Raw genomic sequence first — 22,302 nt, 5'->3', positions numbered from 1 at the left:
ACCAATCTGCCATGACTTCCACCTGTGCCTCCTGCCCTGCCACGATTCACCCCCCCCCCAGTGAAGCCCCAGGCCATGGCGAGCCAGAGCCTCCTCCCGGGGGGGCGGGGAGAACCTCCCCCAGCCAGCACAGCCCCTGCCTGCCTCACCTGGGGGGGAGGGGCTGCAGGGAGGACTACATTTCCCAGGATGCACCTGCAGTTTTGGGAGGGCCCCCTGATTGGCTGCCCCTGCCCCACATCAGTCCCGGAGAATGAATGAAATTGTACCGAGCTCCGCCGAGCCGAGCGGGGAGCCGGGCTGCTGGGATGGCCGCGGCGGTGCACAACCCGCTCAAGTCGTGAGTACCGAGCCGAGCCGAGCCAGGCCAGGCGGGAGCGGGGGGCGCTGCTATTGTGCAGCTGATGCCCCCCAATAACCCCACCCCCAGCCCAGCCCCTCCGGCTGCCCCCCCCCCGTTTGAATCCTCTCCGGGGGGCGCGGCGCCTCGGGGCTCGCTTGTGCCGGCTCCCACGGGTGGGGGTTGGGGGGGCTGCAATTTCCATTGTGCGGCGGGGGGGCGGGGGTGTCACCGCTGGAGCCCGGATTCAGGCCGGTTGGCAGGGGGCGGGGCCGAGCCCCCGGCCCAGGCTGCGGGGGGCGCGGCTCTCGTGGTGCCAGGGAGGCAAAGTTCCTGGGGGGGTCAGGGGCCTGCCTGGGCCAGAGCCAGCCCCGCCCCCCCGGCGAGCCCCACTCTTCCCCGCCCCCCCATCCATCCCCACATCCTTCTGTGGGTCCGTCTCCAGCCACCCCCAGCCCCACCCGTCCGGCTCCCTGTCCATCCCCACACAGCTCCAGCCCCCCCTCATCTATCTCCATCCCTCCCGCCCTGTACAGACCCCGCTGTCTGTCCATCCCCAGACACACCCATCACCGCCGCCTCTGTCCTTCCGCCCGCTCCGGACAGGGGCACTGGGTTTGGCCCGGGCCTGGCTGGCATGGCTGATTGGCAATGCAGTGTGTCCCCCCCACACCCGGGGGGGTATCACTGCTGCTGTCACAGGAGGAGGCATTTGGGGGGCTGAGCGATGCAGTCCCAGCCCCTCCCCACCTGGCCTGAGATAGCTCTGGCCTAAGCAGCCTAGTGACGTGTATAAGGGCACTCGGCTCCTGGGTCGGGGGAAACTGAGGCACAGTGAGGCAGGGACTTGCTAAAGGTCTGTAGCAGAGGTGGGGCTGGAACCCAGGCGTCAGGATTGCCAGTCTCCCCATCCCCTAACATTAGACCGTCATCCCAGTGCTAGGATAAAACTGGTTAGCCAGGACTCCTGGGTTCTGTCCCAGCTCTGGGAGGGGAGTGGGGTCTAGTGGTCAGAGCAGGGGGCTGGGAGCCAGGACTCCTGGGTTCTATCCCCAGCTCTGGGAAGGGAGTGGGGTCTAGTGGTCAGAGCAGGGGGCTGGGAGCCAGGACTCATGGGTTCTATCCCCAGCTGGAGGGTAGTCTAGTGGTTAAAGCAGGGGGAGCTGGGAGTCAGGACTCCTGGGTTCTCTCCTGGTGCTGGAAGAGGAGTGGGGGCTAGTGGTTAGAGCAGGGGGCTGGGAGCCAGGACTCCTGGGTTCTGTCCCAGCTCTGGGAAGGGAGTGGGGTCTAGTGGTCAGAGCAGGGGGCTGGGAGCCAGGACTCCTGGATTCTATCCCCAGCTCTGGGAAGGGAGTGGGGTCTAGTGGTTAGAGCAGGGGGGGCTGGGAGTCAGGACTCCTGGGTTCTCTCCTGGTGCTGGAAGAGGAGTGGGGGCTAGTGGTTAGAGCAGGGGGCTGGGGGCCAGGACTCCTGGGTTCAAGCCCCTGATGGAACCGCGCCCTGCGGGGGGGAGCTGGGAGCCCCTGGCCCTGGCCCCCCCGGAGGCCGAAGGGTTAACCCCTCGCGAGCGAGCGAATGGCAGCTGCTCAGGTGCCTTATCACGCAGGCAGCAGGGCCCTCATTAGCATCTCATTATCCCCTTGCAGCCGCCTCCATCTTCCCCAGCCCCGCCCTCCCCGGGCTCCTGCGGGGTGTCCCCGGCCCAGGCAGCTGGACCTGGCGGAATCCGCAGCAGGCGGGGGGGTGCACGCCCCTGGCTCGGGCTTCCAGCAGCCCCAGGGCTCAGAGGAGACGGGAGATTATCCCGTATTGGGGGTCCCCTGTGCCAGGCACTGCCCGGACCCCAGCTGAGATCAGGGCCCCAGCGGACTGAGCTCGGGGGTCCCCTGTCCCAGGCGCTGCCCGGACCCCAGCTGAGAGTGGGGGCCCCAGCGGACTGAGCTCGGGGGTCCCCTGTGTAGGCGCTGCCCAGACCCCAGCCGAGATCAGGGCCCCAGCGGACTGAGCTCGGGGGTCCCCTGTGCCAGGCGCTGCCCGGACCCCAGCTGAGATCAGGGCCCCAGCGGACTGAGCTCTGGGGTCCCCTGTCCCAGGCGCTGCCCGGACCCCAGCTGAGAGTGGGGGCCCCAGCGGACTGAGCTCGGGGGTCCCCTGTCCCAGGCACTGCCCGGACCCCAGCTGAGAGTGGGGGCCCCAGCGGACTGAGCTCGGGGGTCCCCTGTGCCAGGCGCTGCCCAGACCCCAGCTGAGAGTGGGGGCCCCAGCAGACTGAGCTCGGGGGTCCCCTGTGCCAGGCGCTGCCCGGACCCTGGCCAGGCCTGACAGTGAGATGGTCCCTGTGCCCAGAGCTCGCAGCTTGGACAGAAAGGGGCAGGATCGTTACCCCCATGTTACAGATGGAAAACTGAGGCCCAAAGACAAAGTGTCAAAGGTCACACATGGAGCAGGACTCCTGGGTTCTCTCCGAGGTCTGGGAGGGGAGTGGGGCCTGGTGGTCGGGGGGGGGAGGCTGGGAGCCAGGAGTGGCTGGCCAATGAGCCACTGCTATTCTCCCCCCCCACACACACACACACTTGTGGAGACTCCAGATGCTACAAAGGGGTGGGGGGTCAGGGGTGGGGCTTGTCCTGCACCTTGGGGACCCTGCCCCCTGCTCTGAGCTGGGGGGGGTCAATGGGGGGGAAGGGTCTTGCTTGGATCAGCTGGGCCCCCTAGTGTAAACTGGGCCCCCCCACCCCGCTGGTACCATCCCCACAGCAGCCCCCCACCCTGATCCTTGGGGCTGCAGTTGCAAGGTTGGTGCAGGGAGGGGGCTCCACTCACAACCCCCCATCTCCTCTGATACCCCGCAACCTCCTGGCACTGGGGGGGGGGGGCTGTGACTCGGCCCCGCCCCCTTCCCTTTGGCACCTTCCCTGAGTCCCCCAGACCCCCCTTTCCTCGGGCCCAGCCAATCCGGCCCCCCCGGAGGCGGGCCTGCCAGCTGTCAAACGCGAGGCACGCTGGGAGCTGTAGTCCCTGCCCCCCTCCAGCTGTGACCCCCCCAGCGCCCCCCCATTGCCGCCCCAGCGCCACCACGCGCAGCCCGCGACGGGCCCCGGGGCAGGACCGCGGCCAGAGGGGTGCGGGGGGGGCTGCATCTCCCAGCGTGCACCGGGGTGCGGGGGGGGGGGCGCGATGGGCTCCCCCCGGCTGGGAAATGAATGAAACCGGCCGGAGTCCGGGGCCAGCGCGGGATGGGATCGGCCCTGCAGGAGCCGCTCCGGGGGTGAGTCCGAGCCGAGCCGAGCCGAGCCGGGCCGGGCCCGGGAGCCCCCCCCCCCGCGTCCTACCCTCCGGGCCCAGCCCCCCCGCCCCTCCCCCGGGCCTCCCCTCTCCGCCGGCTCCCCCGCCCCTCCGCCGGGCCCCCCGCGTCCCCCCCTCCGGGCCCAACCCCCCCTCAGCCGACCCCCCCGCCCCTCCCCCGGGCTCCCCGCCCCTCCGCTGGGCCCCCCACGCCCCCCCAGCCGGCCTTGCTCCCCCCCGCAGCCGGCCCCCCCCGCGCCTCCGCCGGGCCCCCCCAGCCGGACCTGGCCCCCCCGCAGCCGGGCCCCCCGCGCCCCCCCAGCCGCCCCCCCCCAGCGATCACTACCCGACCTGGAGCGCCTGTGCCCGGGGTTCGGACCCTTCGCCGGCCGCTGTCCCGGGCTCTGTGCCCCGGGGGCCCCGCGGGGGTGGGCAGGACACTGATCCTGTGCAGGTGGGTGGACAGACGGGGGGGGTTGGCGGGGGGGGTGCGAGGGGCTGTGGGCGGACGGGCAGCACCCGGGTCTGGCTCGGGGGTGCCCAGGGGCCACGGGGGGATGGGCAGCACCTGGGTCTGGCGGGGGGGTGAGGGGCCGTTTGGGGGGGCAGCGCCCAGGTCTGGCGGGGGTGGCGAGGGGCCATGGGGGGATGGGCAGCACCTGGGTCTGGCGGGGGGGGTGTGAGGGGCCGTTTGGGGGGGCAGTGCCCAGGTCTGGCGGGGGTGGCGAGGGGCCATGGGGGGATGGGCAGCACCTGGGCACCCTCCAGCCAGACCCAGGCGCTGTGGGGGGACGGGTAGTGCCCGGGTCTGGCTGGGGGGCATCGATGCGCCCTGTGTGGATGGGGGGGCCTGGAACAGGGGAGGGGCTGGGAGGGGGATTATTTATGGATTCTTTGAGCATGTGAGCAGCAAGGTTACGTGCCACCCCGTAACCCCCAGACCTCCCCAGCCCAGCTGGTGCCCCTCACTCCTGACCCGCAGCCCCCTGCTCGGCGCTGGTGCTGCCCCTGAGCTGGCCGAGGTGAAAGGCCGGCGGTGGGGTGAAATGTGCTCAGGGTCCCAGCCTGGCCACTCGGGGTCCCTTGGTTGCGACCCACCGGGTCCTTCCCTCCCCCTGAGTGTGGGTGACCTTTTCCCTGGGGGTCCCCCTGTCCTGGTGTCTCTGTCCCCCACCAGGCCTGGGACTTGCTGCCCCACATGTCTGGGTCCACACGGGGGTGTGATCTGGTCTCGTTAGGGGCTTGTGCGGCCCTGGGGCTGGGGGGAGATGTTGGGACTTGGGGGGTGCAGATGCTCCGGGGTTGGGGGGGAGACTCTGGGGGTCGGGCAGGCCCCAGCCCCCCTGACCTCCCTGTCTCGCCAGCCTGGGGGAGGAGTTCTATCGCGAGGCCATCGAGCACTGTCGCAGCTACAATGCGCGGCTCTGCGCCGAGCGCAGCATGCGCCTGCCCTTCCTCGACTCGCAGACCGGCGTGGCCCAGAACAACTGCTACATCTGGATGGAAAAGACCCACCGGGGGCCAGGTGAGCCCCGCCGGTGCTCCCCCCCACCAGCCCAGCCCCACCCTGCTCTGCCCCGCCGGTGCCCCCCCCCACCAGCCCAGCCCCACCCCGCTCTGCCCCGCCGGTGCCCCCCCCACCAGCCCAGCCCCACCCCGCTCTGCCCCGCCGGAGCTCCCCCGCACCAGCCCAGCCCCACCGGTGCCCCCCACCAGCCCAGCCCCACCCCGCTCTGCCCCACCAGTGCTCCCCCCCACCAGCCCAGCCCCACCGGTGCACCCCACCAGCCCCCCCCACCCCGCTCTGCCCCGCCAGTGCCCCCCCCACCAGCCCAGCCCCACCGGTGCCCCCCACCAGCCCAGCCCCACCCTCCTCTGCCCTGCCGGAGCTCCCCACCACCAGCCCAGCCCCACCGGTGCCCCCCACCAGCCCAGCCCCACCCCGCTCTGCCCTGCCGGTGCCCCTCACTCCTGACCCGCAGCCCCTTGCCACCCCAGCCCTGCCTCCCTCGCTCTACCACTGCCCCTCACTCCTGACCCACAGCCCTGGCTAGCCCAGCCCCACCGGTGCTACCCCCCACCAGCTCAGCCCCACTGCGTCCCACCCTCCCCGTGCCCCTCACTCCCAACCTGCAGCCCCCTGCCAGCCCAGCCCTGGGCTCCCCCCAGCTCTGCCGGTGCCCCTCACTCCTGACCCGCAGGTCCCCCTTCTTGGCCAGCAGCCCCTGCAGCTGAGCCGTGGGGCTGTGAACACTGGGGCTTGCGGGGGGAATCTGGGGGCACATGTCACATGCCCTTCCCCACTCCTAGGCCTGGCCCCGGGGCAGATCTACACGTACCCAGCCCGCTGCTGGCGGAAGAAACAGCGACTGAGCATCCTGGAGGACCCACGTCTGAGGCCCTGTGAGTTCCGGATCGGTAAGGAGCTGGGGGAGCTGGGGGTACAGGGGGAGGGGGAGCGGGAGGAGGGGGGAGATGGGGGGGCATGAGGGACTGGTGGGGGAAGATTCTCAGCCCCTCCCCCACCAGGGGCTCGGGGGGCAGGGGCAGCATTGGGGGCTCAGTTGGTTTCCATGGTAACGCCGAGGGGGGCGCTAGCAGGGGTCTCTCCCAAGGTGTCGGAGTGCCGGGGGGCCTGTGTTTGGGGGTCCGTCCCAGCCGCTCTGACGTGCCGCCCCCCCAGACTGCGAGGCCCCCCTGAAGAAGGAGGGGGGGCTCCCAGAGGGGCCGGTGCTGGAGGCTCTGCTCTGCGCCGAGACCGGGGACAAGAAAATGGAGCTGAAGGAGGAGGATCTGGTGCTGGATTGTCAGGTGAGGCCCCCCCTGGGGCGAGCCCCCGTCAGATTCGGGCAGCCCCAGTCCGCCCCCCCCCCGGGGCGAGCCCCCGTCAGATTCGGGCAGCCCCAGTCCGCCCCCCCCCCCGGGGCGAGCCCCCGTCAGATTCGGGCAGCCCCAGTCCGCCCCCCCCCGGGGCGAGCCCCCGTCAGATTCGGGCAGCCCCAGTCTGCCCCCCCCCCCCGGGGCGAGCCCCCGTCAGATTCGGGCAGCCCCAGTCCGCCCCCCTCTGGGGTTCGGGCCCCGGCCCCTCCCGAGGGGGCTCCCTGGCAGGGTGGTGCCATGGGGTGGGGGGGCCAGGGCTCTGACCCCCCCAGCTCTGACACTTTCCCCCCACTGTGTGTGGCAGAAGCAGCAGGTGGGCGAGTTCCCCCACGACCTGGAGGGCGACGACCTGGAGGACGACATCCCTCGACGCAAGAACAAGGCCAAGGGCAAGGTGGGGCAGGGGGGCAGGGGGCGTATGGGCAGGGGGTGTATGGGGGCGGGGGGCGTATGGGGGAGGAGGAGCTGGGGGGCAGGGGGCGTATGGGCAGGGGGTGTATGGGGGTGGGGGGCGTATGAGGAGGGAGTGTATGGGGGGCAGGGGGCGTAAGGGGGTGGGGGCAGGGGGCAGGGGGCGTATGGGGGAGGAGGAGCTGGGGGGCAGGGGGCGTACGGGGATGGGGGCAGGGGGCGGGGGGCGTATGGGGAGGAGGAGGTGGGGGCAGGGGGATGTATGGGGCAGGAGGAGCTGGAGGGCAGGGGGCATACGGGGAGGGAGGTGTATGGGAAAGGAGGAGATGGTGGGAGCCAAGGCCTCCCTGGATGCCCCCACCCCCATTGGCTCTGTGCTGGGCCTGGGGCAGGAGCCGGGGGGCCTGTCCGGCTGCATCACACCCCATTCCCGGCCCCCAGGCCTACGGGATCGGGGGCCTGCGGAAGAGGCAGGACGCCACCTCGCTGGAGGACCGTGACAAGCCTTACGTCTGCGACAGTGAGTGTGTGGGGATGGGACCCAGGCGTCCGGGACAAGAACGCAGGGCGCTGGGCACTAGGGGGCTCCCCAGCTCGGTGTGTGGGGGGGGGCAGATGGAACCCAGGCATCCGGGACAAGAACACAGGGCCCTGGGCACTAGGGGGCCCCCCAGCCCCCATCTCGGGGGGGGACGGGCACAGATGGGACCCAGGCATCCGGGATGGCAATGTAGGGCGCTGGGCACTAGGGGGCCCTACAGCCTCCATCTTGGGGGGGGCATGGATGGGACCCAGGCGTCCGGGAAGGCAATGCCGGGCGCCCAGGGGATTCGCAGTGGGGGGCTCTGACCCTGCCCTCCCCCCAGTCTGCGGGAAGCGCTACAAGAACCGCCCCGGGCTGAGCTACCACTACACCCACACCCACCTGGCGGAGGAGGAGGGCGAGGAGAACGCGGAGCGACACCCCCTGCCCCTGCACCGCAAGAACAACCACAAGCGTGAGCCCCGGGGACCCCACGGGGGGGCTGCAGGGCCCCACGGGCAGGGTCACCATCGGGGGGGGAGGCCCACAGGGCCCCACGGGCAGGGTCACCATCATGGGGGGAGGCCCACAGGGCCCCACGGGCAGGGTCACCATCGGGGGGGAGGCCCACAGGGCCCTATGGGCAGGGTCACTGTTGGGGGGGAGGCCCACAGGGCCCTATGGGCAGGGTCACCGTCGGGGGAGGGCTTCAGGGCCCCACAGGCAGCATCACCGTTGAGGGGGGGGCTGCTGGGCCCCACGGGCACAGTCACCATCGGGTGGGGGAGCATCCTGCAGAGCCCCATGGGCAGGGTCAACATCGGGGGCAGGAGCCCCACAGGGCCCCATGGGCAGGGTCACTGTCAGGGGGGGCTGGTTTCTAATTGTTCAGTGGGGGGTAGTTTGGGGGTGACCAGCCCCCTGGGGGGCAGCGGGATGGGGAAGGAGCCTGACCCCAGGCTACCCCCTGCTTCATGCCCAGCCCTCCATCGGAGGTCCGGGGGGGTCACAGTGCCCCTCTCCCCAGGGCCCACACTCTAGTCAGGGGTATATGGGTAGGGTGGGGGGCTCCCCTGATCATCGGCTGTTGGTGGGGGGGTCCCAGCCTGCCCCCGGGAGCTGGGTGTGGGGCGGGGGGTGGCTGGAGGGCTGAATTTAATCTTCTCTGTCTGGTTTCTGCTGTTCCCGTCAGAGTTTTACAAAGAGCTGAACTGGGTCCCCGAGAACCAGCGCAGACACACAGGTAACCCCCCCCGCAGCCCGGGGGGCCGGGCCCCCACCCCAGTGTGGGGCCGTGAACGTGACCTGGAGAGGACGAAAGTGACTGGGGCATTGGGGCCAGCCAGGGGAGATCACCCCCCAGTGAGCCCCACCAAGCCCCCAGCCCCCCATTCCTCAGAGACCCCCGCTGAGTTCCCCACCCCCAGTGCGACCCACCAAGCCCCCAGTCCCCCATTCCTCAGAGCCCCCTGCTGAGTTCCCCACCCCCAGTGCACCCCACCGATCCCCCCAGCCCCCTGCTAAACCCCCCATTCCTCAGAGCCCCCTGCTGAGTTCCCCACCCCCAGTGCACCCCACCGATCCCCCCAGCCCCCCGCTAAACCCCCATTCCTCAGAGCCCCCTGCTGAGTTCCCCACCCCCAGTGCGCCCCACCAAGCCCCCAGCCCCCCCTTCCTCAGAGCCCCCCGCTGAGTTCCCCACCCCCAGCCCGCCCCACTGGGCCCCCAGCCCCTGTTCCTCAGAGTCCCCTGCTGAGCTCCCTGCCCCAGTGCACCCCACTGAGCCCCCAGCCCCCTGCTAAGTCCCCCGTTCCTCAGAGTCTCCTGCTGAATTCCCCACCCCCAGTGCACCCCACCGATCCCCCCAGCCCCCCGCTAAACCCCCATTCCTCAGAGCCCCCTGCTGAGTTCCCCACCCCCAGTGCACCCCACCGATCCCCCCAGCCCCCCGCTAAACCCCCATTCCTCAGAGCCCCCTGCTGAGTTCCCCACCCCCAGTGCACCCCACCGATCCCCCCAGCCCCCCGCTAAACCCCCATTCCTCAGAGCCCCCTGCTGAGTTCCTCACCCCCAGTGCACCCCACCGATCCCCCCAGCCCCCCGCTAAACCCCCATTCCTCAGAGCCCCCTGCTGAGTTCCCCACCCCCAGTGCACCCCACCGATCCCCCCAGCCCCCCGCTAAACCCCCCATTCCTCAGAGCCCCCTGCTGAGTTCCCCACCCCCAGTGCACCCCACCGATCCCCCCAGCCCCCCGCTAAACCCCCATTCCTCAGAGCCCCCTGCTGAGTTCCCCACCCCCAGTGCACCCCACCGATCCCCCCAGCCCCCCGCTAAACCCCCATTCCTCAGAGCCCCCTGCTGAGTTCCTCACCCCCAGTGCACCCCACCGATCCCCCCAGCCCCCCGCTAAACCCCCCCCAGAGCCCCCTGCTGAGTTCCCTGCCCATCAGAGCCTCCCACCGAGCCCCCAGCCCCCCCGCTAAACCTCCCGTTCCTCAGAGACCCCTGCCGAGCTCCCCGCCCCCTGAACCCCCCATCATTCCGCCAGCCCCCCTGCTGAGCCCCCTGTCCCCCAGAGCCCCCTGCTGAGTTACCCGCCCCCCACCAACCGCCCCCAGACCCCCTGCCAGCCCCCCCCACCCTGTAGCCGAGGCCCATTTGCTGGGGGCGCTTTGGAGAAGTCGGGTTGGGGCAGTTTCAGGCCCCGGGGCCCCAGCTCACACCCCGACTGCGCCCGGCCCTGTGGGGCTGCCCGGGTCGTGTGCAGCTGGGAGGGGAGAAAGGAGCCCTGCAGGCCCCACAGGGCCCGGGGAGGCAGCGGGGGGCGGTTGGGGGCGTCAGGCTGCCAGGGCACTGGCTGAGGAAGCTCGCAGCAGTGGGAGGCTCCTAGGGACGGCGGGGGGTTGGCTAGTTGCGTAACCCTGGGCTTCCACGTTGGAACCAGGGTGTGTGGGGCGCCCCAGGGCCGGGGGGGTATGTGGGGGGGCTGCTGCTCCCCCTTCATCTCCACCTTCCCTTGCTGTTTTCCAGCTAAGAAAGCCCCGGACGGCTCGGTCATTCCCAACGGTTATTGTGATTTCTGCCTAGGGGGGGCCAAGAAAACCGGCTGCCCCGAGGACCTGATCTCCTGCGCGGACTGCGGGCGCTCGGGTAACGCTGGGGGGGCGACGGGGTGGGGACAGGGCTGGGGCGTCCGGTCGCACGGTCCCTGCTGAGGGGCTGGGCCATGTGCCCCCCCCCCCGGCTGAGCTGCTGTCCAGGGGGTGACAGGAGCTGGCCTGGGACGCCCCTGGCTGGGGGGGGCTCTTTGTGCCCGTGGCTGGTGCCGAGTTTGCTGGGTCTCAGCCTGGCCGGTCCCGGCCCTTCCCCGCCAGGGCCGAGTCGCGGGGCCGGCAGGTGGTACGGGGGGGGGGGAATCGCTCGCTCTGGGCCACCCCCCCCGACTCGCCCCGCTCTGTCGCCCCCTGCAGGTCACCCCTCGTGTCTACAGTTCACGGTGAACATGACGGCGGCCGTGCGCACGTACCGCTGGCAGTGCATCGAGTGCAAATCCTGCAGCCTCTGCGGGACCTCGGAGAATGACGTGAGCCCCCCCGGCCTCCCACCCCCGCGTGCCCCACTGCCTGCGCCCCCCAGCCTCCCACCCCCGCGTGCCCCACCTGCGACTGCCAGTCCGACCCCCCACCCCACGTGCCCCACTTCCTGCACCCGCCAACCCCTGACCCCCCCAACTCCCCCCCACCCCCTGCCACCCCCGGCACAGGCTGGTGTCACTGCGCCCCACTGACCTCCCCCCTCCCCCCCGCAGGACCAGCTGCTGTTCTGTGATGACTGTGACCGGGGCTACCACATGTACTGCCTGAGCCCCCCCATGGCAGAGCCCCCGGAAGGTGAGCCCCCCCCCGCTCCCCCAATCCTGTGCAGCTGGGCTGGGTGGGGCCGGTGGGGGGGGGCTGGGGAGTCTGGGGCGGGGGAGCTGCATGGGGCCAGTGTGAGGGGCTGGGGAGTCTGGGGCGTGGGGGCTGCGTGGGGCCGGTGTGGGGGGCTGGGGAGGCTGCGTGGGGCCGGTGGGGGGGGGCCAGGCTGACGCTTCCCCCCCCCACAGGGAGCTGGAGCTGCTACCTGTGCCTGCGGCAGCTGAAGGACAAGGCCTCGGCTTACATCACGCTCTCCTAGAGCCGCCCACTGGGGGGGCACCGTGACCAGAGCGAGTGGGAGGACCCCCCCTGACTCCAGCACTCCCGGGGGGGAAGCTCCTGTGCACCCCCCTCAGCCAAAATCCTCCTCAAAGCCATAACCCCAGGTGGGGGGTGGGGCCAGTGCTGGGCCTGGGTGCTCCTGGGGAGGGGGCTGCTCCCCAGAGACCCCCCCGACTGGCTGGGGGCGTCCAGGGGAAGGGGCATTTGCATGATGTGAAAATAGAATTTTTTTTCTTCTCCCAGGGCGAGGGGGGGCACAGTCACTGGGGGGGGGCATTGCCCCCCTGAGCTCTTCTAGCACAGGCCCTTAGTGCTGGGGGGGTGGGAGGGGCTAGCACATCCACTGCTGCTCTCCCATTCCCTGGCACAGCCCCCAGTGCTGCGTCTCATGGGGCCAGGCCCCCCCCGACCCCACCCAGGGGTATTTATTTTAGTGCAAGAGGAACCGTGCGGGGGGGGGGCAGTGCCCCTCACGAAACTGTTTGATGTGGGTATTTATTTTCTGTTGTTCCTGATTCAAAAAAAGGGGCAGGGGAGTGTGGGGGGGCAGGAGCAGTGGCCAGCCTGTAGGCCCTCCCCCTGGCTACCCCCCCTTGTGTTCATGGTGTCGTTCTGGTGCTGCCGTCTGCAATGTGCTTGGATTGTTCTGTGCATTAAAACATGGTCAGTGGCCCAACCTCGGCGTCTTTCCTCCCAGCGCCGGCAGGAGAACCCAGGAGTCCTGGCTCCCCGCTCCCCTCCCAGCGCCGGCAGGAGAACGCAGGAGTCCTGGCTCCCAGCCCCCCCCGCTCCCCTCCCAGCGCCGGCAGGAGAACCCAGGAGTCCTGGCTCCCAGCCCCCCTGCTCCCCTCCCAGAGCTGGGGACAGAACCCAGGAGTCCTGGCTCCCAGCCCCCCTCCCAGCGCCAGCAGGAGAACCCAGGAGTCCTGGCTCCCAGCCCCCCCGCTCCCCTCCCAGCGCCGGCAGAAGAACCCAGGAGTCCTGGCTCCCAGCCCCCCCGCTCCCCTCTCAGCGCCGGCAGAAGAACCCAGGAGTCCTGGCTCCCAGCCCCCCCGCTCCCCTCCCAGCGCCGGCAGGAGAACCCAGGAGTCCTGGCTCCCAGCCCCCCCGCTCCCCTCCCAGCGCCGGCAGGAGAACCCAGGAGTCCTGGCTCCCAGCCCCCCTGCTCCACTCCCAGAGCTGGGGACAGAACCCAGGAGTCCTGGCTGCAGGGGGGGGGGGGCACACAGGGAGTTTGGGATGAGGCACTTCCTGTGTGGTGAGCACCACGTGGCCTCAGGCATCACAGCAACCCATCACTCAGCTGCAGGATTTGCCGCCCCCCCCCCCCACAGCCCTGGGGGGAGCGTGGGGGGGCTGGTGGCAGCCTTCAGATGTGACCTACTTTTTACCACTTAACCCACCAGCTTGGGATATAATCTCTGCACTCCCGGGGGTGGGGGTGGGGGCAGTATGAGCCACTCAGGGGGCTGCACATACCCCCCCTCCAAAGGGGACCAGGGCGAGGGGGCACTGGGCTGTGGGAACCAAACAATCCCTCGCCTGGGTCTCCCCCCGCACCCAGGACTCTGGCCCCACTGGGGGCAGGAGAGAGGGGGGTGAGGGGCTAGAGCCAGGCTGTGGGGTCAGTCCTAGGAGCAGGGGCAGCTGCTCCCAGAGGGGAGTGTGATGACCCCCCCCACAAGGGTTATTCGTTGCCAGGGTCATGCAGTGTGGGGGGACACAAGGCCCTGCATCCCCAGCTCCCTGCCAGCTAGGAAGGCAGGTTTATTCGGACAGGAACACAATCCCAGACAGGTTTTGCAGGCACAAACAACAGGATCCCCCCTAATTAGGTCCATTTTGGGGTCCCAGGAGCCCCACAGCCCCATTTGGGGGGTCAGGGCCCTGTCTGTGCTTCCCTCCATTCCCCAGCCAGCTCCTGAAACCCCCCACTCCCCAGCATCTCCTTCCCCCCCAGCCTTTGTTCAGCTTCCCGGGCAGAGGTGTCACCTGGCCTCCCCCCCTTCCTGGGTTCTCCCCTTACCTGCTCAGGTCTCCTCCCTCCAGCCAGTCTCCCACCCAGGCAGATCGTCCTCCCAGGCCACCCCCCCTCAGCATTCACAACCCCCAGTAAGAACAGGCCCAGTTTGTCTCAAGCACCCGGCAGGGTCAGGGGTGTGGGGGGAGTTAGAGGGATTTTCATCCCTCCCCATCATGCTGCAGCAGGGCTGACCCCCCACCCCTGCCCCAGGCAGCTGGAGCCTGGCTGTTGCTGCTGTCAGATCCATGGGGCAATGCAGGGACTGGGGGGAGGGGGGGGGCAGTGGCGCTGTAACAGACCTAATCCAACCTCCCGGGGGGGGCAAGTGGCACCAGGCTGTCACAGGGTCCCCGGGCGATGCTCTGGAGCTGCTCCCCACCAAGCCAGGCAGGACTTTGGGGAGCCTCCTCTCCCTTGGAGCAGACTTGTTCAGGACAAGAAGCTCCCACGGCTTCACCTCCTGGGTCTCCCCTTGGAGCATTCAGCATCCTCTGCCCCTCCGTGCGCTTCCCACAGCGAGTCCACCCCAGCGGGGTCCTGGGGGGCCCACAGGGTCCTGCACCCCCACTTTGCAGTCAGACGTGACTCTCAGCCAGCCAGTAAAACAGGTTTATTCGATGACAGGAACAGGGTCTAAAACAGAGCTTGTAGGTACAGCGAACTGGACCCCTCAACCGGGTCCATTCTGGGGGGCAGTGAGCCAGACCCCCACGTCTGCCCTCACTCCTCATCCCCAGCCAGCTCCAGACTGAAACCCCCTCCAGACCCTTCTCTCTGGCCTTTGTCTCTCTCCCGGGCCAGGAGGTCACCTGACCTCTCTGTCTCCAACACTGGGGGGAAGGGCCCCGGCCATTAGTTGCCAGGAGACAGAGTGTCGGCCATTTGTGCACACTGGAGACTTAAGAAATGCAGAGGGGAAACTGAGGCACCCACACAGTATTCAGAGGAAACACTAAGAACAGTCCCACTTCATCACACAGGCCCTGCTCTACGCCGGGGTCTTTGCCAGGAGCTACCGTACTACACCCCATAGTGACGCTCCTGGCTGCTGCAATCCAGAGCCACAGTCGTATGGAAGGTTTAGTTCCTTGTAAGCCTCCTACCTGCTGGGGGGTGGGTGTGGGGGGAGAATCAATCAGGGGCCGAAGGGGGAACAAAGACATTTAAAAGGCTGCTTTTTCTATCAGCAAATCGTGAGGTAAAATGGAAGACAACAGATTTTAATCTGCAGGGACCTTATCCAACAACCCAGACATTTACAGCTCCCTCGTGTGCAAGGCCAGGCCTGTGACCCTGATGGATCAGACATGGGATGGGGGCACAGATATGTGTGACCCACAGGGAGGGGAAACGCTCCATAACTATCCCGTGAGACCTGACACCACCTCCTGCCGCCAGGCCGTGGGCTCCTCTGCTTTCCTGCTGGAACGAGGAGGGTTTGCTGGATCCTGCAGATGTTTTTGCCCCACGGAGCAGATGGGACCTAGGGCCTGGACGCCACAGGTTCTGAGCAGCTCAATGTGCTGTGACAGCAGCGGGGGCTCCTGGCATGGGACACGGGCACCGGACATGGTGCACCTGCCTTCCCCAGGAGCTGCCAGCAGCTTTCCTGCAGGACTCCCTGCAGCTGAACGTGCTGCTAACACGCAGAGATGGGCCGGGCAGCCGCCAGCCCTTAGAAAGCAGGTGGTTTCTGTGCCCAGGGTCTTCCCTGCCCCCACCCCAGGAGAGGTGGTGAGGGGCAGGAGGCTACAATGTCAGGCTGATTCAAAGCGCAGCAGAGCCAGGACGCACTGTGCCCACCGGGGACCCAGCCCGGCCCCAGCCCGCAGAGCCAGGACACTCGGCCCGGCCCCAGCCCGCAGAGCCAGGACACCCGGCCCCAGCCCCAGCCCGCAGAGCCGGGACGTACTGCGCCCACCGGGGACCCGGCCTGGCCCCAGCCCACAGAACTGGGCCGGGCTGGGTCTGCCGGGGAACTGGCCTGCGCCCGCTGGCGGAGGCACGAGAGGTTTCATGCACCGATATGAAATTAGCACCTTCCTGCTCCGAGCTGCCCAGTGACCGCTCAGCCTGGCCATAGAAAGGGGAGGGCGTTAAGGAAGTAGAGCAGCAAAGTACCGTGTCCATGCGAGCTGCCGGGAAAGCTCCCGTTAGCTGCCTGGAGCCCTGCGGTCAGCGCTGGGCTTGGCCCACACCACAGAGCTTGGCCCCCTGGGCAGAGCTGTGATAGGCAGGGGAAGCAGCTGGATTCTGGAGGCAGCTAGAAAAGGGAATTCAATGTCACCCCATCTGCCATGTGCTGATCTAGCAGTCCAGCAAAGCAAACCCCAGAGGCGGAGCTCACACAGCCCTGCCCGGGAGCCGCTGGGGGCGAAGGACGGACATCGGTCCCACATCTCTCCCAGCCCCTGGCAAAGCAGCGCTCCCCCACCCAATTACCCACCAACCGCCAGAAGAGCAGGTTAATCCCTCCCGCTGGTGCGAGCGCTGGGAGGGGCGAGCGCTGCCTCTCGCGGCCTAGCGCCACGCACAGAAATCTCATAGAAAAGTCTTACAAACAAAGTCTCATTTATACAAATATAGTGTTTTATAAAGAACATTTCCAGTGCAATCAATGTGCACTTCCTGAGCCGCTCTCTGCATTGGATTCGCTAGAAAATAATTTAGCTTTGAGGAAGTGCTCTCCAGAGTCGGGGGCAATTTTTAAATTCTCTCAGGTACAGGTACAGCCCCATTATAATTATTGTACACCAGAAAAAACACCGCAAGTTCTGAACAGAGCCGTGGTCAGTGACCCTGCCCAGCTCCATATTGCTGTGTCCGTGGCAGACTCTCCTGGGAACTGGCCGTAAGCACGTGGTGCAGAAGGGCTGCTCAGTGCCCAAGGCTGGAATCAAGTCACTCCACAGGGATAGCTCCTGGATTAGTCAAGGTTCGCCCCCAGGAGCGAGTCATCCTGGGAGATGCAGGATAAGGAGTCCCTGTCCCAGCCAGGGGCCCAGCAGCGCCCTTTGCATCAGGTTTAACAGGCTCCCACATCTGGCATTGGTGCCCCAAGAACATCCTGGTGGCAAGGCAGAGAACAGACACGGATCCCCGGCACCGTGTGGAGAGATACGGATCCATAAATCCCATGTTTCGCCCCACACTGCCAGGGACATGGTGCAGGTGCGGAAGGGCTGGCGATGCACCTTCCAAGGACAGACCCCTCCCAGCACATCAGCAGCTTCCCCAGTGCCCTGCAAGTTGCCCCAGCCAACTGCGCGTCCCAGGGCTCTGCTGCTGCCCTCACCCAGCCAGCAGGCTGGGGGTACAGTGCCGGGTTTACGTGGCACCTGGCACCCAAGAGGGGAGCTCACAGCTCCTTACCCACGGGGCTGGAGATCTCGGTACAGCGCTGGGTGTGCGTGGCACCTGGCACCCAAGAGGGGCGCTCACAGCTCCTTACCCACGGGGCTGGAGATCTCGGTACAGCGCTGGGAGAGCGTGGCACCTGGCGCCCGAGAGGGGAGCTCACAGCTCCTTACCCACGGGGCTGGAGATCTCGGTACAGCGCTGGGTGTGCGTGGCACCTGGCGCCCGAGAGGGGAGCTCACAGCTCCTTACCCACGGGGCGGGAGATCTCGGTACAGCGCTGGGTGTGCGTGGCACCTGGCACCCAAGAGGGGAGCTCACAGCTCCTTACCCACGGGGCGGGAGATCTCGGTACAGCGCTGGGAGAGCGTGGCACCTGGCGCCCGAGAGGGGCGCTCACAGCTCCTTACCCACGGGGCGGGAGATCTCGGTACAGCGCTGGGTGTGCGTGGCACCTGGCGCCCGAGAGGGGAGCTCACAGATCCTTATCCACGGGGCGGGAGATCTCGGTACAGCGCTGGGTGTGCGTGGCACCTGGCACCCGAGAGGGGAGCTCACAGCTCCTTACCCACGGGGCTGGAGATCTCGCTACAGCGCTGGGTGTGCGTGGCACCTGGCGCCCGAGAGGGGAGCTCACAGCTCCTTACCCACGGGGCAGGAGATCTCGGTACAGCGCTGGGTGTGCGTGGCACCTGGCGCCCGAGAGGGGAGCTCACAGCTCCTTACCCACGGGGCTGGAGATCTCGGTACAGTGCTGGGTGTGCGTGGCACCTGGCGCCCGAGAGGGGAGCTCACAGCTCCTTACCCACGGGGCTGGAGATCTCGGTACAGCGCTGGGTGTGCGTGGCACCTGGCGCCCGAGAGGGGAGCTCACAGCTCCTTACCCACGGGGCGGGAGATCTCGGTACAGCGCTGGGTGTACGTGGCACCTGGCACCCAAGAGGGGAGCTCACAGCTCCTTACCCACGGGGCTGGAGATCTCGGTACAGCGCTGGGTGTGCGTGGCACCTGGCGCCCGAGAGGGGAGCTCACAGCTCCTTACCCACGGGGCTGGAGATCTCGGTACAGCGCTGGGTGTGCGTGGCACCTGGCGCCCGAGAGGGGAGCTCACAGATCCTTATCCCCAGGGCTGGAGAAGATCTCGGCGAACTTGCGCAGCTGCTCATTGGCCGTCTGCGATTCCTCCTGCAGCCGCTGGTTGTTCTGGCGCAGACTGGCCACCTCCGCCTGCAGCACCACCTTGTCCTGCTTCTCCTGAGCGAGAGAGGGGGTGTTTGGAGAGCTCCTAGATGCAGCCAGTCCCCCCTCCCCCCCCCAGCCGGGCCACCTGCCTTCTCACAGCTCCACAGCAAACGGGAGCAAGGAGGGAACCCGGGAGTCCTGGCTCAAAGCCGCTAGGCCCCCTTGCCCCCAGGCACAGACACTCCCGCCCGATGGTGCTTTCTAAGAGGCTGCCCGGTGGCAGAGAGAAGGGGGTGCCCGATGGGGCCGACAGGAGGGGAAGGGGGCAGCCCCTTACTTTCTGCAGGTCGCTGTGTAGCTGCTTCAGCATGGCCTCTAGCTGACACACCTTCCCCGTCAGGTCCAGGGGCAGCTCCTCGCTGGGGAGGGGAAAACAGGGGTCAGTGCGTCTCGCTGGCCTGCTGGGGACCCAGCACAGGCAAGGGCAGCTGGCAGGGCTGCAGAGACCTGATGCAGCCCATGGGCACTGCGGGCAGCACGGGGGCAAGGGAACAGTCTCCCAGCCAGGCTGTGGGGAAGGAGGAAACGCTGGCACGGTCCTACAGACACACAGATTCAGGCTCCTCCCACCCCTCTGTGCCTGGGGCGTCAGGACGCAGCCGTGATGGGGGCTCCCCCATGCAGGCCAGCTGAGGCTGCATGTCCGCCCCCACCCCGCTACAGCTGGCAGACGGTTCCCACAGCGCCCTCCCCGTGACGTCTGGCTGCAGCGCCAGCTCCATGGAGAGCCATGCCAGGAAGAGGTGCTAGCTTGCCCGAGCCCTTGCCCGCAGCCCAGGCTGCTGCTGGACACAACAGAGGAGGCAGGAGCCAGGCTCCCGCGGGCTCCCCGCTTACCTCATGGTGGGCGTGGTGCGGGGCGTGGGCTGTCTCTCCAGGCTGGGCGCGGGGGAGCCCTCGGGGCTCAGCGCTGAGTCGTTGAGGGAGAAGAGGGAGACGGCTCTCTGCACTACAAGGCAAAGAAATGGCTGTGCTTTGCCGTGCCCATGCCCGGACGGCACTCGTACGCCCTGGGCCCCCGCGCTGCCTGCCTCAGCCCTTGCCAGAGCACAAAGCTGTATGCGGAGCCATGGCAGTCCCCGAGTCACCGCTCCACGCCGGAGTGGAGCTCCTCCCGGAGCCCAATTCCCAGGCAGTGCCCCCGGCCTGACTCACGCCTGGCCCACAGAGCCCTGCGCGGGCATCAGGGGCTGCCAGCCCCATTTCTCACCGACTGCCCCGTCCTGCAGCACAGCCGGCGGCACCTGGGGAGTCCATGGGCAGAGACGGGGCCCTTCCAGGAATGGCCAGCGTGACTCCTGCTGCACGGCTGGGGCCGGGACCGTTTCCCAGGCAGGGTGACATGCCACGGCCGAAAGACCATGGGAAAGTCGGAACCACGTCAAATGCAGCTGTGGGTGGAAGGCCCACGGCACAAGCCCCCATGACTCTCGCCTGGGGGCACCAGTCTCCACGGGGTCTCTTGCAGCAGGCCTGCCGAGCACTCGCAGGACACCCCACCAGGCACAGACCTGCTCCCGCCCAGCCCATGGACCCCGTCCCCTCCTCACACACCTTCCAGAGTAAACCCTCACTGTGCTGCCCTATGGCTGGCTCTGGCTACATGCCTCTCTCTTCCAAGCGGAAATTCGGGGCTTGACACTTCCCACTCCCTGGGAATGGGAGGCCAGGGGGGCAGTATTTGTGTGGGGATGAAGCAGGCAGCCACCCCCAGAGATTGGTACATTTCACTGCGGGAAGGGGATGATGGGAAGAGACAGGGCGGGGAGAATCCACGGGGGCTCAGATCTCCCCTGCTAAGGCCTGGCCACGCCTGCACTCCCAGTGCCAGCCTCTCACGGCACACAGCTCCCCTCGGCCACGCTAGCAGTCTTGCCCAGTGGGGGCTGTTTACTTTGCCGTGCTGGCAAGGCCGTGGCTCCCTGGGGATGCGAGCGGCAGCGGAAGTCACGGGCGAGATGACGTGCTGGACCCAGCTTTGTCTAGAGTCGGCAGCTGGGTACGGTGAGGAGCAGAGGTGTGGCTCACCCCACAGCACAAGGGGACCCGAGGGCTTTTCAGGCTACTCTGGAGACTGCCCCCTGCACAGCCCGTGGGTCGCGGTGCAGGGAGGCACCTCACCAGCAAAGCCCCCACACCCCCCAGATGCTGGACATGGGGAGGGGCAGCAGTGCAGAAGAGCCGTGGGAGCCGATGGATACGCTGTGCCCTGCTCCCCACCTACCACTCAGCACCAGACCCACTGTCCCCCCCTGCTCGCCCATGACCAGGCCCCATTGCACTCGAGGACAGCAGAGCCCAGTCCCTGGGGCCCAGCTCTGTGCTCTAACCACTAACAGAGCTGCCCAAGTCAGGACCGCAGGGTCCCACACACTCACCATGGTGCAGTGCCAGGGGAACAGCCTCCTACCTGGGGAGGGGTCTCGGTCACAGCAGGGTGCTGGGCACCTGGATTTCTCCCTGAGCCGCACGACAAGGGCTCCCGTGCATCTCCCGGCCCTGCCAGAAGCCTGGGGTGGGGCTCCCAGCCATGTGACCGTGACGCACAGACAGGAGATTCGACAGGTCTGGACACATTGTGGCTCCAGGGCACTGGGCGGAACCGGCCACGTGGGGCAAGCCAGAGAGGGGAGGGGTAAGAGCCGGCCCGGTGCGAAGGAGCAGCGGATCACCCTGCCGTGACGGGCGAAGGAAGCCCCCCCCCCCCGTGCGCTGCAAGAGCGGCAGGACACCCGTTTCCAGAGCCAGGGGCACTGCCCACGCACCATCCGCTGGGCTCCCCCTGCCTCTTCCACTTCCTGCTGCTGGATGGGACGAGGGTGCCTCTGGGGCCGCTCAGAGCGGCAGGATGCAGGAACCGGGCCCAGGCGACTGCACCAGGCCCAGGTACCCGCGGGCTCCCGAGGCTCTTGGGGACTTGAAGTGGCACCAGCCCCTCTGGATTTCCCCCGCTCCCCCAGCCCCCATTCGAACAATGGCTGCGGGGGGGAGTGGCCATCCCAGAGGCAGAGAGCAGGCGGAGCCTTTTGCCAGGCGCTGGGAAAACGCAGACACGTGGCCCCAACCTGCTCCCAGGGAAGCCGCCGCGCTGCTGGGGTTACGGGCCCCTGGACCCCAGTGTAACGGGCAGCAGTAAAGCCATCAGCCCCTTGCTGACCCCGCCCGCAGCAGGGCAGGCCTAGGGGCAGAAACGGGGGAATCCGAGCAGGGCCCCTGCTGCTCCAAGCCCCTGCAGCACCGCACCCAGGGAACGCCCCCAGCGCAGAGCTGGGGCCTCCTCGCATGCCCAGTGCCACCCTACAGACACCTCACGACCGAGAGCCCACACTCGCCCGGGCAGCTGTCCCCTCCTGGCGAAGAGACCCCTTGGAATCCGCTCCCGCAGGACGGCTCTGAACCTGGGGGCCCACCCCTCCCTCTGGAGGACACTGACCAAGTGCTGAGTTGGTAGGGGACAGCATGGAGGGACTCAGCCCGGCCCCGCTGGCCTGGGGCCGCCTGGCTCCGAGTCAGAGCTAGGAGGGGTGGCAGAGATGGAGCGAAGGGACAGCAGCTCCCCCGGGGAGGAGACTCACGGACGCCAGGCGGCTTTGAAACCCCCAGTTCACACCCACTTCCCGCCACTGTCCCAGCAACCCCCATGGAACGTCCTGCTCTGCTGCCCCACGGCGCTGGAACAATGGGTACCGTGGGGGTGCTGAGAGCCACTGAACTGAACTGTAACCCTGGATATGATGGAAACCACTTCAAGCCAGGGGGAGCTGCAGCCCCCCCTGCACCCCTAGTTCCAGCACCTCCCCCCCCAGCTCCGTTCTCAGAGCTCTACGAGGCCACGGGAAGTATCAATCACCATCGCCTCCTGCAAAGGGAGGTCGTGCCTCAATTTCCCTCTCGCGGCCATTAACTGGGCAATACTTTCCCCACACCGCTGCTGTTTGGGCGCGGCTCAGCTAACTGGCAGCCGGCAGCACCCCCCGCGCTGGCAGGGCGCGGCTCCCTGGCCGGGGCAGCAAGCGTTCTGCAGACACCGGGGCACTCCT

General features: G+C 68.1%; 3 protein-coding genes across 13 annotated transcripts in view; 1 reads left to right on the top strand and 2 right to left on the bottom strand.

Annotated features, from left to right (window-relative positions):
• Window positions 1–257: 257 nt before the first annotated feature.
• Window positions 258–12,298, top strand: DPF1 (double PHD fingers 1). Of its 4 annotated transcripts, none has more exons than XM_030546677.1 (12): window positions 258–340; window positions 4,990–5,150; window positions 5,936–6,028; window positions 6,309–6,436; window positions 6,810–6,899; window positions 7,358–7,436; window positions 7,783–7,914; window positions 8,632–8,682; window positions 10,472–10,591; window positions 10,912–11,024; window positions 11,250–11,331; window positions 11,547–12,298. In XM_030546677.1, the coding sequence occupies exons 1-12, from the start codon at window positions 258–260 to the stop codon at window positions 11,615–11,617; spliced, it is 1,203 nt and encodes a 400-aa protein (XP_030402537.1). In that variant the 3' UTR covers window positions 11,618–12,298. The 4 variants fall into 4 exon arrangements, with proteins under 4 accessions (XP_030402537.1, XP_030402536.1, XP_030402539.1 ...); XM_030546676.1 differs by having other exon boundaries at window positions 5,936–6,043; XM_030546679.1 differs by lacking the exon at window positions 258–340 and adding an exon at window positions 3,490–3,608 and having other exon boundaries at window positions 5,936–6,043.
• Window positions 5,600–22,296, bottom strand: LOC115642963. The gene is made up of 2 exons (XM_030546681.1): window positions 19,817–22,296; window positions 5,600–5,610 (listed from the first exon to the last, which is right to left on the bottom strand). The coding sequence occupies exon 1, from the start codon at window positions 21,544–21,546 to the stop codon at window positions 20,380–20,382; it is 1,167 nt and encodes a 388-aa protein (XP_030402541.1). The 5' UTR covers window positions 21,547–22,296; the 3' UTR covers window positions 5,600–5,610; window positions 19,817–20,379.
• The window catches only part of SIPA1L3 (signal induced proliferation associated 1 like 3), a 124,753-nt gene continuing 118,682 nt past the window's right edge, over window positions 16,232–22,302 (bottom strand). For 7 of the 8 annotated variants that reach the window (XM_030546669.1, XM_030546668.1, XM_030546674.1 and 4 more), the window contains 3 exons: window positions 19,100–19,211; window positions 18,540–18,621; window positions 16,232–18,274 (listed from right to left, as the gene is read on the bottom strand). In XM_030546669.1, the coding sequence (XP_030402529.1) occupies window positions 18,128–18,274; window positions 18,540–18,621; window positions 19,100–19,211 (341 nt within the window). In that variant the 3' untranslated portion in view covers window positions 16,232–18,127. The remainder of the gene's footprint in view (window positions 18,275–18,539; window positions 18,622–19,099; window positions 19,212–22,302) is intronic. The other variant, XR_003998265.1, reaches the window with a different exon arrangement.

The sequence above is a fragment of the Gopherus evgoodei genome, unplaced genomic scaffold (genome assembly GCF_007399415.2).
Source record: "Gopherus evgoodei ecotype Sinaloan lineage unplaced genomic scaffold, rGopEvg1_v1.p scaffold_48_arrow_ctg1, whole genome shotgun sequence".
Taxonomy (NCBI): domain Eukaryota; kingdom Metazoa; phylum Chordata; order Testudines; family Testudinidae; genus Gopherus; species Gopherus evgoodei.
Note: the sequence above shows the minus strand (reverse complement) of the source record. Positions and strands in the feature narration are given on the sequence as shown.

Excerpts from the sequence above, each read along its gene's own strand:
- DPF1 (XM_030546676.1), top strand. The coding sequence starts at position 258 with ATGAAATTGTACCGAGCTCCGCCGAGCCGAGCGGGGAGCCGGGCTGCT. Across the intron at positions 6,900-7,357 it reads AGAACAAGGCCAAGGGCAAG|GCCTACGGGATCGGGGGCCT; the intron begins GTGGGGCAGGGG and ends CCCGGCCCCCAG. Across the intron at positions 7,915-8,631 it reads CCGCAAGAACAACCACAAGC|AGTTTTACAAAGAGCTGAAC; the intron begins GTGAGCCCCGGG and ends TGTTCCCGTCAG.
- LOC115642963 (XM_030546681.1), bottom strand. The coding sequence starts at position 21,546 with ATGCGAGGAGGCCCCAGCTCTGCGCTGGGGGCGTTCCCTGGGTGCGGT.